The following is a 15551-nucleotide window of genomic DNA, read 5'->3' on the forward strand; positions in this document are numbered from 1 at the left end:
GTAACCACAAGCCTCTCTCCCACCCAAATCGTCACAGTGAGCTTCCAAGTTGACCCAGCACCCATCCCCAAGCCAGGAAAGCTCAGCGTTATATTAGAAAGGTTACATCCTGGAGTTCAATTGCTCCTGACTTAACTTTCCTTTTGAACTCCATGTCTGATTCTGCTCCCACTGAAGCCAGTGGAGTTACCCTGGTTTTACAACAGCGTCAGTGAGAGAATCAGGCCCAAAAGCTAAAGGCCCGCACGCTCTCAGGGTAGTGCTTAAACCTTGCTATTGAACTTTTACCAGGACCATTTCAGTGCTGGCCCATTCACACTGACAGCTGCGATATTTGTGCCTGCATTTCACAATAGCCAGCTGCAGTAGTTGCCTAGAAGACACTGTGCTCACCTTAAGAATAAACACTCTGCTTGGAGTTCGGATTTCAAAAACCCCTTCATCTGCTTCCACCTGGCAATCAAAACTGGCACTGGAGAGATCAATGCTCCCCAAAGGGTTAACATCTTGAGCTGTCCTGCAGTACAGTAAGTGACATTTATTTTCATCATAAAAGAACCAACGAGACTTCCAGGCCTTGATTGGCCCCTTGACCCCAAGTTTATTTAAATAGCCACAGAGTTTCTTTCTGGGTTCTTCTCTGCTAGGATTGAGCTGTGCATTTCCCAAGTCCCTGTGAGGCAATGATACAGCTCTCTCTTTCTCTGAGCCTGCATTACCGTTATCATCATCTGAATTTGACTCAAGAGGCTTGCCTGGAATTCCAGCCAGGAGACACTCTCCACTTTCAGGTCTCCTTTCCATCTCTTCCAGGAAAGATCTCCTAAACCTGGAATTAGAATTGCAACAGGAAATTTACTAGGTAAAGCGTAACGGCAACGGACAAATACTGTTGCGAATTGATTTGTAATGGTCCAATATTTTCAAAACAGTGTGTCAAAGTTTGGCTCCTACGTCCATATACCTAAAGTAGCATAAGAACAGGTATACTGAGTTATACCCAAGGTCCATCTAGCACAGTATCCTCTCTTCCAACATGGCCAATGCCCGGTGCTTCAGAGGGAATGAACAGAACAGGTAATCATCAAGTGATCCATCCCGTCGCCCATTCCCAGCTTCTGGCAAACAGAGGCTAAGGACACCACTCCTGCCCATCCTGGCTAATAGCCATTGATGAACCTATTCTCCATGAATTTATCTAGTTCTTTTTTGAACCTTGTTATAGTCTTGGCCTTCACAACATCCTCTGTCAAAGAGTTCCACAGGTTGACTGTGGACTGTTTGAAGAAATACTTCCTTTTGTTTGTTTGAAACCTGCTGCCTATTAATTTCATTAGGTGACCCCTAGTTCTTGTGTTATGAGAAGGAGTAAATAACACTTCCTTATTTGCTTTCTCCACACCAGACATCATTTTATAGACCTCAATCACCTCCCCCCCTTAGTCGTCTCTTTCCCAAGCTAAAAAATCCCAGTCTTATTAATCTCGCCTCACATGGAAGCTGTTCCATACTCCTAATCATTTGTTTGTCTGACTTCCAAAGGTGCTGACTTTAACCTTTAACTTCCCTTACATAGCTCTCATCTTCCCCGTCGCCTTTCCTCTAGCATCCATTCATCTTGCCATTCCCTTTTCCACTTTGAAGTCAGAGTGGGCTGACAGGAGAGAAGTGACATCATGACACCGTGAGCTTTAGAAGAGAACATACTAGACATAGTATCTTGGCAAGTCAAAACAGGGATGTGGCAGACGTGGCAATTTCCTGTCATATCCTTGACAAACCTTACTGAATTCAGTTTAAGTATCTCTGATGGTGTGAATTGCCTAAAGGTCAACAGCAGTGAAAGCAAGTACCATAAAAGGGAAAAGCACTGAGTAAATCTCATCTCTTTTTGGGAAAGCAACTGTGAAAAGAGAGACAGGGAAAATGAATTATGAACAGCTCAAGAAAGCTCAGCTAGTTGAGCTATGCAGAGTAAGGCAGCTCAACACGAAGAACTGGTCAAAGACACAGCTAGCAAGCAGACTTGCTGTATTCTCAGGAATGGAAAAGGAATGATGGTTCAGGTTTGCGGGGAACATCCAGCCCACTGGAAGAGAGTCCAGCAGGCAGGGGAAAGCATAGAGCCAACTCCCTGGAAGGAAGCAGGGAAGAGGCTGACAAAAGCAGCAATTATGTTCCATCCAGCCCAACTGCATCACTGCAGGTGGGACTGTCGACAGGTTAACAGGTGACTGTGACCCTAAAAATCCCTCAATGCCAACCATCAAAGGGTTCACTGTTGTATAACAGCAACTCCTAACAGGCCTGACAAACTCAATACATCTAGCACACCACTTTCGTGGTATTTATCCATAAATTAAGTCATGCAGAGGTCTCTAATAAAAGCTTATATCATACTGATCCCCAAATCATTGCGAGATGCATGTATGAATTACATTTAAGGCCTTTGTATATGTACTGAAAATGTGTTTTAAAATCTGTCTCCAACCAAAGAGAAAAACAGGTTTCTTCCAGACAGGAGGTAAGATATGTATCTCTCCAAATGTAAACTAAGCATTGCAAGCCAACCCAATGGAAGCCTGATTTACACAGTGAGTCAACAAGAAAAAAGCATAACAGAGAATTAGCTATAGGAGTAGCTTGGGTACAAGCGATCATGACTTGATTACATTTATAATGTGCAAGCAGAATAAAATCCAGACCACTAATATATATACTTGGTGCTTTAATAGGACCTATTTCACAAAGCTAAAAACAATTATGAACCAAATCAGTTGGAAGGAAGAATTTAAACAGAAAAATGTGAATGACAATTGGTAATCACTTAAGAACACCTTCCTAGATGTCCAAAAAGCCAAAACTGAGGAAAGAGACCATAAAACCAACCTGCTTTAGGGGGGCAGTTAAGGCACAAGGCAGCTATATATATGCGTGGAACTGTAGAAAATTCATAAGAGAAGCAAAGAGACACAAGGAGAAATCTATGGCCAGCAAAGTTAACGGCAATAAGAACAGGAGTACTTGTGGCACCTTGGAGACTAACAAATTTATTTGAGCATAAGTTTTTTTAAATATATTAGGAACAAAAAGAATCCTGACAATGGTATTGGCCCATTAGTATATGGAAATCATAGAATTAACAATAATCATGCTGAAAACGCAGAAGCATTCAATAAATATTTCTGTTCTGTATTTGGGGAAAAGCAGATGATATAGTCTCAGCAAATGGTGACAACACTCTTTCCATTCCACCAGTATCTTGGGAGGATGTTAAACAGAAGCCATTAAATTTAGGCATTTTTAAATCTGAAAAATTTTAAAAGAGCTGGCTGAGAAGATTGCTGGACTATTAAAGTTAATTTTCAGTGAGTGCTGGAGCACTGGGGAAGTTCCAGAAGACCGAAAGCGAATGTTGTGTCAAATTTTTAAAAAGACTAAATGGGATGTTCTGGATAATTAAGAGGCCTGTCAGCCTGACATCGATCCTGGGCAAGATAATGGTGTGGCTGATATGAAACTTGATTAATAAAGAATTACAGGAGGTAATATAGTTAATGAAAAATCAACATGGATTTATGGAAAATAGGCTGTGTCAAAACTAACTTGATATCTTATTTTTATGAGATTACAAGTTGTGTTGATAAAGGTAATAGAAGATCAGGGTTGGAAGGGACCTCAGGAGGTCATCTAGTCCAACCCCCTGCTCAAAGCAGGACCAAGCCCCAACTAAATCATCCCAGCCAGGGCTTTGTCAAGCCTGACCTTAAAAACCTCCAAGGAAGGAGATCCCACCACCTTCCTAGGTAACGCATTCCAGTGCTTCACCACCCTCCTAGTGAAAAAGTTTTTCCTAATATCCAACCTAAACCTCCCCCACTGCAACTTGAGACCATTACTCCTTGTTCGATCATCAGGTACTGCTGAGAACAGTCTAGATCCATCCTCTTTGGAACCCCCTTTCAGGTAGTTGAAAGCAGCTCTCAAATTACCCCTCATTCTTCTCTTCTGCAGACTAAACAATCCCAGTTCCCTCAGCCTCTCCTCATAAGTCATGTGTTCCAGTCCCCAAATCATTTTTGTTGTCCTCCGCTGGATGCTTTCCAGTTTTTCCACAACCTTCTTGTAGTGTGGGGCCCAAAACTGGACACAGTACTCCAAACAAAGATTGAAGTAATATACTTAGACTTCTATATGATTAAAAACTAGAATATAAAATTTATATGCCACACATTAAATGGATTAAAAATTTATTAATAGATAGATCTCTAAATGTAAATGGGGAATCATTACCAAGTGGGTGTGTTTCAAATGGGGTCCCGCAGGGATTGCTTATTGGCCCTACACTGTTTTACATTTTTATCAGTGACCTGGATGGAAGAAAGCGTACAATCATCACTGTTAAAGTTAGCAGATGTCACAAAAGTTGAGGGAATGGTAAGTAAAGACGACGACAGGTTACTGATTCGCAATTATCTAGATTTCTTGGTAAACTGGGTGCAGGCAAACCATATGCATTTTAATATGGCTAAATGTCAATGTATACATCTAGGAACAAAGAATGCAGGCCATACTTACATGATGGGGGACTCTATCCTGGGAAGCAGTGACTCTGCAAAAGATTTGGAGGCCATGGTGGATAATCAGCTGAACACGAGTTCCTAGTGGGACCTTGGCTAAAAGGGGTAATGTGATCCTGGGATGCATGAACAGGGGAATCTCAAATAGGAGCAGAGAGGTTATTTTACCTCTGTATTTGGCTCTGGTGCAACCACTGCTCAAATCCTGTGTCCAGTTCTGGTGCTCACAGTTCAAGAAGGATGTTGGTAAATTGGAAGGTTCAGAGAAGAGCCATTAGAATGATTAAAGGATTAGCAGACATGCAATCTAGTGAGAGACACAAAGAGCTCCATCTATTTAGCCTAACAAAGAGGTTAAGAGTGACTTGATTACAGTCTATAAGCACCTACATGGGGAACAAATATTTAATAAAGGGCTCTTCAATCTAGCAGAGAAAGGTATACGATGACAATGGATGGTACCTGAAGTTAGACAAATTCAGAGAGAAATAAGGGCATACATTTCTAACGGTGAGGGGGATGGCAGATGGCAATATCCTGGGCATATTTTAGGAGCGCCCATTGTATTAAAAATGCAAGTGCCTATGTAATATTGTAGGATTTTTCTAGAACTTCTTTAGGGGGAAGACAGGATTAAGGCAATACTGGAGAAAAGGGAATTGCAAATGCCCACCTAAGGACTCAGCTTTTCAAGGTTTGCCCTGAGGAGGGAATCTTTTGTCTGCTGATCACTTGTTACCTGAGGACAGCTCCAAGACCCAGACTGGATTCTCCAGGGACCAAACAGACAGAGAAAGGACTTGTGAATAAATAGCCTGAGTTTAAGCTGACTCAGGGCCTTCTGTCTGATCCAGCAAATGGACTGGCCCTCTGGTTCTTATAACTGTGGGCAGTTACACTTTGAAGAGAAAGCAAGCAGGCCTGCTTGGGCAAGCTGTCTTTTGCTGGCAATGACAAAGTGTGGGCAAGGAACTGTGCAGCCTGGAAATACCCTGGTCAGGAGGGAGAGAAACAGGTGTCTCTCCACCTAAGAAACACTGGCTGGGGAGCCAGAAGCCTGGGAGCGGATGCCCTGGCTGGACCAGAGGAGAAAACCTGGGTGCAGTTGCCATGAACACCACCTATGGTTGAATATTCCATTTGCCGACATGAACAGGCATATTTCACGAAGGCATGGTGCCACATGGAATTTCACACCATCAGTAAACTTTAGTTCCTGGACTACCTTTTCCTGTGTAGGTCTAGCACATTCCAGTGAGTGGGGAGCCACATTCAAATCCCCTGACACCAAGTGGCATCTCATTCCACAAGTGGTGACTTTGATAGAACCACTTGTGGAGCAAGGTGCTACTCAATATGTGCAAGTGGATTGGAATCTGCTCTCACAACCTTATAGGCAATTTTCTCTCTTTGCCCAGTGTCCATGGAGCTTCAAGTATATACAGTCACTGGGTCCATCAGAAGGCTCCATTCATTCAGTTCTCACCTTTATGCTTTCACTCCATTTCCCTCATTAGGGGTTGACACTGGCAGGCCAGATGCCAGCTGTTGCCCAGGCTTCAGGTATTAGCTAAGGCAGTGGTTCCCAAACTTGGGACGCCGCTTGTGCAGGGAAAGCCCCCGGCGCGCCGGGCCGGTTTGTTTACCTGCCGCGTCCGCAGGTTCGGCCGATACCGGCCGCCGCTTCCTGCAGGGGCCATTGGCCTGCAGTGGCGAACCACGGCCAGTGGGAGCCGTGATCAGCCGAACCTGCGGACACGACAGTTAAACAAAGCGGCCCGGCCTGCCAGGGGCTTTCCCTGCACAAGCGGCCTCCCAAGTTTGGGGAACACTGAACTAAGGCATTGACACACTTATAGCTGGAAATCCCAGACCAGTTCACCGGTATGTTTGTTTTGCTCAGAAAAGGTATTAGTCTCATAAGAATATATTTAGCGTTCAGATTTTATGAAATGCTTGTAAACTGCTGCATGCATTAATCTCATTTACAATGTCTGTATTCCAGGCTACAGGGAAATATCTAAGTTTTACTTTATAACTTTGAAAATGTTTGCTCTGAACTTGTAAACTCAGGCATGGGAATCATCCTCCCTGCCCATTCAGAAGGATTATCAAAATCAGATGTGCCATCAAGGAACATTACAAATGCAAAGGACTGGCTAATGACCGTATCCTATCTGGGCAATGCTACATGCAAGGAAGCTCATCCTGTGGGCATGGAGGCTGAATGAAGGAAACAAAACAAAGCTACAGGACAGTATGACACTGTACCCCATATTCTTCACAGTGGTATTATGATATGGTTAAGACATAATCATAACATATTTTATGCAAGATAAGTCATGCAAGGTGTCATTGGAAAGGTTATGATTTACTGAATATGATTATCCTACCTGTATGCATGTATCATTTTTGTATCTGAAGTTAGGAATATTGACTATATATCTGTATTACAAATGTGTTTACACCGAGGAAACACCCACTAGGCAAAAGGCTCTCAGTCTAGATGGTTGGCTGGGAAGGGCCCATTCAGGTTTAACAGTCATTAGGGGAAAACAATAGGCCTTAGAAGAAGCTTATTTCCCACCTGTGGTCCTTCCTGAGGACACTGCAGACAGCCTCCGACTCATGGCTGCTGTGACACTTCAGGGACATGTGACTAGGTCACCTGGTGCTGGACTCCATCTTGAGATACCAGTGTTTTTCCACTGCCCAGGTGGGAACCAAGCTTTGAAACAAAGGGTTCCAGCCATTGCAAAAGCTATTTAAGGCAGGAGAAAGAAAAGGAGGACTTGTGGCACCTTAGAGACTAACCAATTTATTTGAGCATAAGCTTTCGTGAGCTACAGGTCACTTCATCTGATGCATAAAAGTGAAAAATGCAGTGAGGATGTTTTTATACACACAGACCATGAAAAAATGGGTGTTTATCACTTCAAAAGGTTTTCTCCCCCCACCCCACTCTCCTTACCAGCAGGAGAGTGGGGTGGGGGGAGAGAAAACCTGGATTTGTGCTGGAAATGGCCCACCTTAATTATCATACACATTGTAAGAAGAAAGAAAAGGAGTACTTGTGGCACCTTAGAGACTAACCAATTTATTTGAGCATGAGCTTTCGTGAGCTACAGCTCACTTCATCGGATGCATACTGTGGAAACTGCAGCAGACTTTATATATACACAGAGAATATGAAACAATACCTCCTCCCACCCCACTGTCCTGCTGGTAATAGCTTATCTAAAGTGATCATCAGGTTGGGCCATTTGTAAGAAGAGTGATCACTTTAGATAAGCTATTACCAGCAGGAGAGTGGGGTGGGGGGTGAAAACCTTTTGAAGTGATAAACACCCATTTTTTCATGGTCTGTGTGTATAAAAACATCCTCACTGCATTTTCCACTTTTATGCATCAGATGAAGTGAGCTGTAGCTCACGAAAGCTTATGCTCAAATAAATTGGTTAGTCTCTAAGGTGCCACAAGTCCTCCTTTTCTTTTTGTGAATACAGACTAACGCGGCTGCTACTCTGAAACCTGTCATTAAGGCAGGAGAGTGACATCATCGTAGCTCTTCTCTCACTCCCCACTCAAAGAGACTCCTGAAAAACACTTGAGGAACAAAGGCTGAACTGGAGGAAGTGCTGCACCCAGACTAGAGCGATTTTTAGCCTGTGAGTGGAACATCTGGGGATTTCAAGCTGCTAGTGCAGCTTGTTCCTTAAGAATCTGCAGCTTGCTTGCATCATCATTTAGGGTGAGAATTTGCTATTCATATCCGATCTATGTAGTATATTAAGCTTAGTTGGCGGTTTTGTTTATTTGCTAGGTAATCTGCTTTGATCTGTTTGCTATCCCTTATAATCACTTAAAATCTATTTTTTGTAATTAATAAACTTGTTTTTGCTTTGTCTAAAACCAGTGTGGGAGAGTCCTAACCCGGGGCAGAAAGCCGTTGTATATTCCTCTGCACACTGAGGGGGTGAATTTCATGAGCTTACGCTGTAAAGTTCCCTGTGCAGTGTAAGACAGTATAATTTTGGGTTTACACTCCAGAGGGGAGTGTGTGCCTGCGTAGCTGGGAAGTTCCTCAGCCAGAGCCTTCCCATGCAGAGCTGACCACAGTGTCTGCCTGTAACTGCAGCTGGGTACCTTACCTGTACGTGTGCTGGTGAAAGTGCAGGCTGGACACAGCGGTACAGTGTAAAGGGAGCCCAGGCTGGTGGGTCAGGGAGGCTCAGTGGTACCCCAGTTCCAGGTGGCATGCCCGGGGGAACCTATCAGACACATTTTTCCATCTTTTTGACTGTTTGAACTCTGAAGTGCCAGAGACTCTAAATGGAAGCCAGAGATCCCCAGGGACTGCCTTCTGGGTCTGCCTGCACAGACAGTTTGAATTGACAGATTACCCCAACTCTATCACTCTTAGGATTTAGATGGTAACTTGTTTGTGTGTATGCGTTTGTTTGCTTTAACCAGTAAACAGCTCTCATTTCTTTTTCCTAGTTAATAAACCTTTAGATAGTTTATTACAGGATTGGCTACAAGGGTTGTCTTTGTCGTCAGATCTAGGCTACCACTTGATCAGGGGTAAGCGACTGGTCTCTTGGGATTGGAAGCAACCTGAATTTGGAGTGATTTTTGGTGTAAGTGACCATTTATCACTAAGTACAGTTTGTCTGAGTGGTCAGGTAGTCTAAGGGGACTGTCTTTGATTCCACAGTAAGACTGTTATAGTGATCCGGGAGTTCACATCTGTTACTACTGGCTTGGAGAAATCTAATGGTAAAACACATCACCAGTTTGGGATGTCTGCATGGTTTTTGACAGTCTGCCCTCAGGCAGGCACTCATGGTCGTGAGCCACTCCAGACAGCGTGACAATGGGTGTAGTCTTGGCAGGATTTCACATACCACAGGTCAACTGGGTTTATAGATCATAACCCCAGTGCCGTTAAAAGTTTATTGTAGTACTGAGAGTTTTTACAGATTAAAGATTAGCCACAATGAGTGAATCACAGTCACAGGAGGATCTTCACACAAAGACCTTGACAAATTACATAGAAATAGGGGATCAGCCCATAAAAAGAGAGCTTCAGATCAGGAACTGAAACCTTTGCTCATAGACTTTGACCAAGGAGCAGGGTTTGAGGATTCCCTTACACCCCAGATGCCGCAGAGACCGCTGCAAGCAGAACTGTTCAGCTGAAGTTCCTGGAAGCCCAGAGAGAATGTGGGCACCAGATGGTGGAACTCGGAGTCAAGGAGAAGAAAGAAATTTAGGAGGCCGAGGAGAGAGCCTACCAAAGATGCAAAGCCCCCCACTGAAATCCAGGTATCTTTGGTGAGCTTCCTCCTTGAACAACTAGAAGGTGAGGAAAGAGCATATCAAAAACAGATGGAAGCTCATGCACTGCACCTCAAAGTCCTGCAGCAGAAAAAGCAGTAGCCTCAAACTCTTAGTACATCCCCTCTCAAGAACAGGGAGTGGGAGGAAGCCTGCCCAATTTACCCAGAGACTGACTGCACTGAGGAGTTCCTGCCGACCTTTGAGAGACTGTGTGGGATCCATAAGAATCCAGAGGATAAGTGGAAGCCTATGCTCTTAACCAGATTAACTGGGAAAGCAAGACAAGTTTTTAATTAAATGAAGGAGGGTGATGCTAAGGTGTATAAGAGACTTAAAGAAAATGTATTGAAAAGTTTTAAGATCACTCCTAAGTCCTATTGATTGAAGCAAAGAAATCTTAAAATGTTTGACAATATCATCCACGCGGAATGTGTGTGTGTAAGGTGTGTAATTATATGCAAAAATGGGGTAGTAGAGGCAGGGCTGAAGGTAGCTCTAACCAACGGTTTAATTTGGTGGCAAAAGAGCAATCATGGTGGGGTGGGGTGGGGAGAAAACCTGGATTTGTGCTGGAAATGGCCCACCTTGATTATCATACACATTGTAAGGAGAGTGATCACCTTAGATAATCTATTACCAGCAGGAGAGTGGGGTGGGGGGGAGAGAAAACCTTTTGTAGTGATAAACACACATTTTTTCATGGTTTGTATGTATAAAAACATCTTCTGTATTTTCCACACTATGCATCCGATGAAGTGAGCTGTAGCTCACGAAAGCTTATGCTCAAATAAATTGGTTAGTCTCTAAGGTGCCACAAGTCCTCCTTTTCTTTTTGCGAATACAGACTAACGCGGCCGTTACTCTGAAACCTGTCATTTTGTGGACAGTCACTGATGAGGTAAAAGCAGCCATCTGTGACAAAAAGCCTTCCACAGTTTGGCGGCAGCAGAAATTGCTGATAAATATATTAAGTCAAGTGCTCATGGGGGGTGCAAACACCAAAGAAAGGGAAATCCTTCTGTTCCCCAGGTTAAAAGAGGGGAGGGGTCTAGGAATAAACCTAACCCCAACTTGGTTAAAAAACCTCAAGGGAGACCAGAGTTTAAAACCTCTTACCCTAAGGGAAAGCAGACAGTCTGTCATCACTGTGGGGCTCCTGGCCATATAAAACTAAATTGCCCAAAATGTAAGGTCACCCCACAATTGGCACCCACCATCCTAACCGTGAGTGCCAATACTACGAACTTGATCCCAGAAAAAGTTGCAAAAGAGGAGACTGGCCTCATAAACTATATTAGGACTGAGTCTTGGAAAGGTAGTAAAGAATTTATTAATATTTTTGCGTTGGCTGAATTTTCTGTGCCTGTGCCCCTGGCTAAAGTCCACTTGGAGTGGAAGGATTCAAGGGTGATATTGTAGGCATTAGAAATTTACTGCCCACTGATATTTTAATAGGTAATAACATTTTAGCCATGTCTAGTCTTATACCCCAGCCTCAAAGAAAGTATGGATCTGATTCACCTGCTATGTCTGTGGTCAGCAGGGAAGGCTGCAAAGGGGAGGGAAATGCCCTCAGTTGCCTTCTGAAGAGGATTTGAAATTTTTTCTGTTGTGCCAGAGTTTGCTCTGGGCTTAAGTGAAACTCAAAAGGAGTTTGTGACTTCCCAACAAGTGGACCCTTCTCTGAACAAGAGAGGGTTACAGCTCAGAATGATGCCTCGGCTGGGGAAGGAAAAGGTGGGGACTCAGTTGTGAGCCCCATTCTAGACAGCATGACAAAGGACTGTTACTGGTTTGTATTGTTTTATTTACTTTGTTTATATTATATTCTTAAATTATTCATTAGTCAACTGCAGAAAGGCTTTATTGCCCAAGGACCTGGGCCAGGCCTGTTCCTGCACCCACTGAAGTCTGTTTCTGTTCTGCAAATTTATATTTGATGTCAAGGGGAGGAGAACCAGCCCCAGTAACAAGACAATTGGCAACAAATCCTCAGAGACAGAGAAGAAACGGCTTTGGGACAACTTGTTGAATGGCTGCTAGCCATGGAGCTTCTCTAGCTCTGAGCAATCATGAGCACACTGCCCAAAGACCACGGTTTTGCTATGGATCTGTAACCTGGGGGTTGCCAATGTAAGTTTTAAGTCTGATTCAGTAAGAAAAACTGAAGAAAGGCCAGGAAGACATACACCTCACCCCGATTGTTTGGGCAGGGCAGACACACACCTTGCCCTGACTGTATTTTATACCAAACTTGCTTTTACAGGAGGAAGTTCCTGTGACATTGACACCAGGGTAACCCTCACATTGGAAGTTACCTCAAAAGCTGCAGGAGAGCCATGGGACTTAGAGCCTAACTCTATATTTCCATGTCAAATGCAGGAAAAGGTAGATGTGACAAGTGGAGAATGCTGGATTAGAGCAGGGACCAACACGGCTGTACCCACTACCTTAACCCTGCCTGTCTCAGAGAGGGAGCTCCTCCTGCCTCGGCCAAACACCCACCATACGCAGGTATTTAACATGTGGACTTGAAGCAGTGACCCCACTGCAAGGCCTGCTGAATAGTGACTGAAAAAATCAAACCCAGCCCACAATCATGCGGGGGCACCATTCAGCCCACCCATTACCAGGTATAAACAACTGGGGACTGAGAGAACTAGAAATCCTCCTGGCTGCAGGGGACAATTCTGCCTCCCACCAAGGGGCCGGAGGGAATTTACCTCCCCCTGGGACCGGTTATTCCACAACTGTCCACTGTGGGGTCTCTGGCACCTTCCTTGAGGCAGCTGGTGTCTGCCCCCTCTGCCGGAGGCACTGCACTGCTGGGATGGGGGGTAGCCCCAGGACACCGCTGCTGCCCCCTCTGCCCCGTGGGGTGGTGTGTGTGGGGGGTAACACCTGGACACTCCCTGCCCCTCTGCCCTGTGGGGCGGTGTGTGTGTGGGGGGGTAACCCCAGGACGCTCCCTGCCCCTTCTCCCCGTGGGGCGGTGAGTGTGGAGGGGTAACCGCTGGACGCTCCCTGCCCCGTGGGGCGGTGTGTGGGGGAGTGACCCCAGGATGCTCCCTGCCCCCTCTGCCCCGTGGGGCGGTGAGCGTGGGGGGGAGGGGGTAATCGCTGGACGCTCCCTGCCCGCTCTGCCCCATGGGGCTGTGTGTGTATGGGGGTGACCCCAGGACGCTCCCTGCCCCCTGTGCCCCATGGGGCGGTGTGTGTGTGTGTGAGGAGGGGGTGACCCGAGGACGCTCCCTGTCCCCTGTGCCCCGTGGGGCGGTGTGTGTGTGGGGGGGTGACCCCAGGACGCTCCCTGCCCCCTGTGCCCCGTGGGGCGGGGGGGTGACCCCAGGACGCTCCCTGCCCCCTGTGGGGCGGGGGGGTGACCCCAGGACGCTCCCTGCCTCCTGTGGGGCGGGGGGGTGACCCCAGGACGCTCCCTGCCCCCTGTGCCCCGTGGGGCAGGGGGGGTGACCCCAGGACGCTCCCTGCTCCCTGTGGGGCGGGGGGGGGGTGACCCCAGGACGCTCCCTGCCCCCTGTGCCCCGTGTGGCGGGGGGTGACCCCAGGACGCTCCCTGTCCCCTGTGCCCCGTGGGGCGGTGTGTGTGTGTGTGGGGGGGGTGACCCCAGGACGCTCCCTGCCCCCTGTGGGGCGGGGGGGGTGACCCCAGGACGCTCCCTGCCCCCTGTGCCCTGTGGGGCAGGGGGGGGTGACCTCAGGACGCTCCCTGCCCCCTGTGGGGCGGGGGGGGGGTGACCCCAGGACGCTCCCTGCCCCCTGTGGGGCGGGGGGGGGTGACCCCAGGACGCTCCCTGCCCCCTGTGCCCTGTGGGGCGGGGTGTGTGTGTGCGGGGGGGGTGACCCCAGGACGCTCCCTGCCCCCTGTGGGGCGGGGGGGGTGACCCCAGGACGCTCCCTGCCCCCTGTGCCCTGTGGGGCGGGGTGTGTGTGTGCGGGGGGGGTGACCCCAGGACGCTCCCTGCCCCCGCTGCCGGGCGCGCCGCACTGCCGGGGTGGGGGTAGCCCCGGGACGCCCCGGGACACCGCGGTCCCCCCCCCTCCGCGGCGCCGAGCCGGAGGGTCGCGGGGAGCCCGGGGCGGAGCCGCTGCCGCCGGGATCCGCACGCCCCGGGTGGGGCCCTGGCCCGCGGCCCGCCCGGGCCCGCGCCGCCCTTACCCGGCTCGCAGCGCCCGCTCCGCTCCGCTCCCGGCCGCCGCCCGCCCGCCCGCCTGCTCGGGGACTGGCCGGGAGCGGCGGGCCCGGGGCGGCGCCGGGCGGAGAGAGGCGGGGTGCGGGCGGCCCCGGTCCGCCCAGAGCCGGCCCCGGGGCGGGGGATTCTGCCTCCCGGAGGCTTTGCCGGGATCCCCGCAGCCGCCCGCCCTGGCTCGCCGGGGCAGAGCCTCCCCCGGGCGGGGAAAGCGGGAGCAGCAGGACTCGCCTTCCAGCGGGGCTGGCCGGAGGGGCGCGCCGGGAAACGTTTTCAAACCCGACCGGCCAAAGCCCCGAACCCTGGCCCGAGCCCCGGCGCGCCCCACCGGGCGGGAGCCCTGGCAAGCCCCGTGGGGCTGCAGGTCTGAGCCCCGGCGCCTCCTGCAGCCCCAGACCCCGCTGCCCGGGAGCTGAACTCCGGGGCCCCGAAGCGGGAGGGGGTTTCCAGGAAGGGCTCTGGGGGAGCGGGACAGCAGGGCGTGGGGCACCTTGGCGAGAAACACAGTTATTCCAGCGTAGCTTCCGTGGGCTGCAGCCCCCTTCACTGGCTGCAGAGACTGGAACACAGGGCGAGAAGAGGGGTAGGTCGGTACACGCAGGGAAAGCATGCAAAGTAGGGGGCTAATTAGTTAAGCTGAGCTATTATCAGCAGGAGAAATAGTGATCGTCAAGATGGGCCCTTGAGCCAGTTATTTCCCCTTGTTTTTTCCTACATCCCCCCCCCCCAGACGTTCTTGTTAAGCCCTGGATTTGTGCTGGAAATGGCCCACCTTGATTATCAGCCGCCTTGTAAGGAGAGTGGTCACTTTAGATAAGTTTCAGAGGAGCAGCCGTGTCAGTCTGTAGTCGCAAAGAACAGGAGGACTTGTGGCATCTTAGAGACTCACCCATTTATTTCAGCATGAGCTTTCGTGAGGCATCCGATGAAGTGAGCTGTAGCTCAGGAAAGCTTATGCTCAAATAAATGGGTGAGTCTCTAAGGTGCCCCAAGGACTCCTGTTCTTTTCACTTTAGATAAGCTATTGCCAGCAGGAGAGTGGGGTGGGGGGAGGTATTGTTTCATGGTCTCTGTGTGTATATAAAGTCTGCTGCACTTTCCACGGCATGCGTCTGATGAAGTGAGCTGTGGCTCAGGAAAGCTCACGCTCAAATAAATGTGTTTGTCTCTAAGGGGGCATCCTCCTCCTGTTCTCTTTGTGAAGACAGACTCACAGGGCTGCTCCTCTGAAACTTGACAAGAGGGTGTGAGGACACTTAGCCTGGGCAGAGTCAATCTGCCCGTTCAGTCCTAGACTCTCAGGCGGGCCTCTCGTCCTGCCCCCTGCTCAAAGCAGGGCCAAGCCCCCATGTTTGCCCCAGATCCCTACAGGGCCCCTCAAGGGCCGAGCTCGCAACCCTGGGTTTAGCAGGCCAATGCC

At 48.6% G+C, this 15551-nt stretch overlaps 1 protein-coding gene across 5 annotated transcripts in view; it reads right to left on the bottom strand.

Moving 5' to 3' along the window:
• The window catches only part of TBC1D2 (TBC1 domain family member 2), a 39153-nt gene extending 24968 nt beyond the window's left edge, over nucleotides 1–14185 (bottom strand). For 3 of the 5 annotated variants that reach the window (XM_084629590.1, XM_084629591.1, XM_084629588.1), the window contains exons 1-2: nucleotides 7168–7341; nucleotides 394–829 (exon numbers count right to left, since the gene is read on the bottom strand). In XM_084629590.1, the coding sequence (XP_084485716.1) occupies nucleotides 394–829; nucleotides 7168–7235 (504 nt within the window). In that variant the 5' untranslated portion in view covers nucleotides 7236–7341. Of the gene's footprint in view, nucleotides 1–393; nucleotides 2681–7167; nucleotides 7342–14100 lie in introns of those variants that run through there. The other 2 variants (XM_084629589.1, XM_084629592.1) reach the window with 2 other exon arrangements.
• Nucleotides 14186–15551: the final 1366 nt, after the last annotated feature.

This window comes from Lepidochelys olivacea, assembly GCF_965140295.1.
Source record: "Lepidochelys olivacea isolate rLepOli2 genome assembly, chromosome: 5".
Lineage (NCBI taxonomy): Eukaryota > Metazoa > Chordata > Testudines > Cheloniidae > Lepidochelys > Lepidochelys olivacea.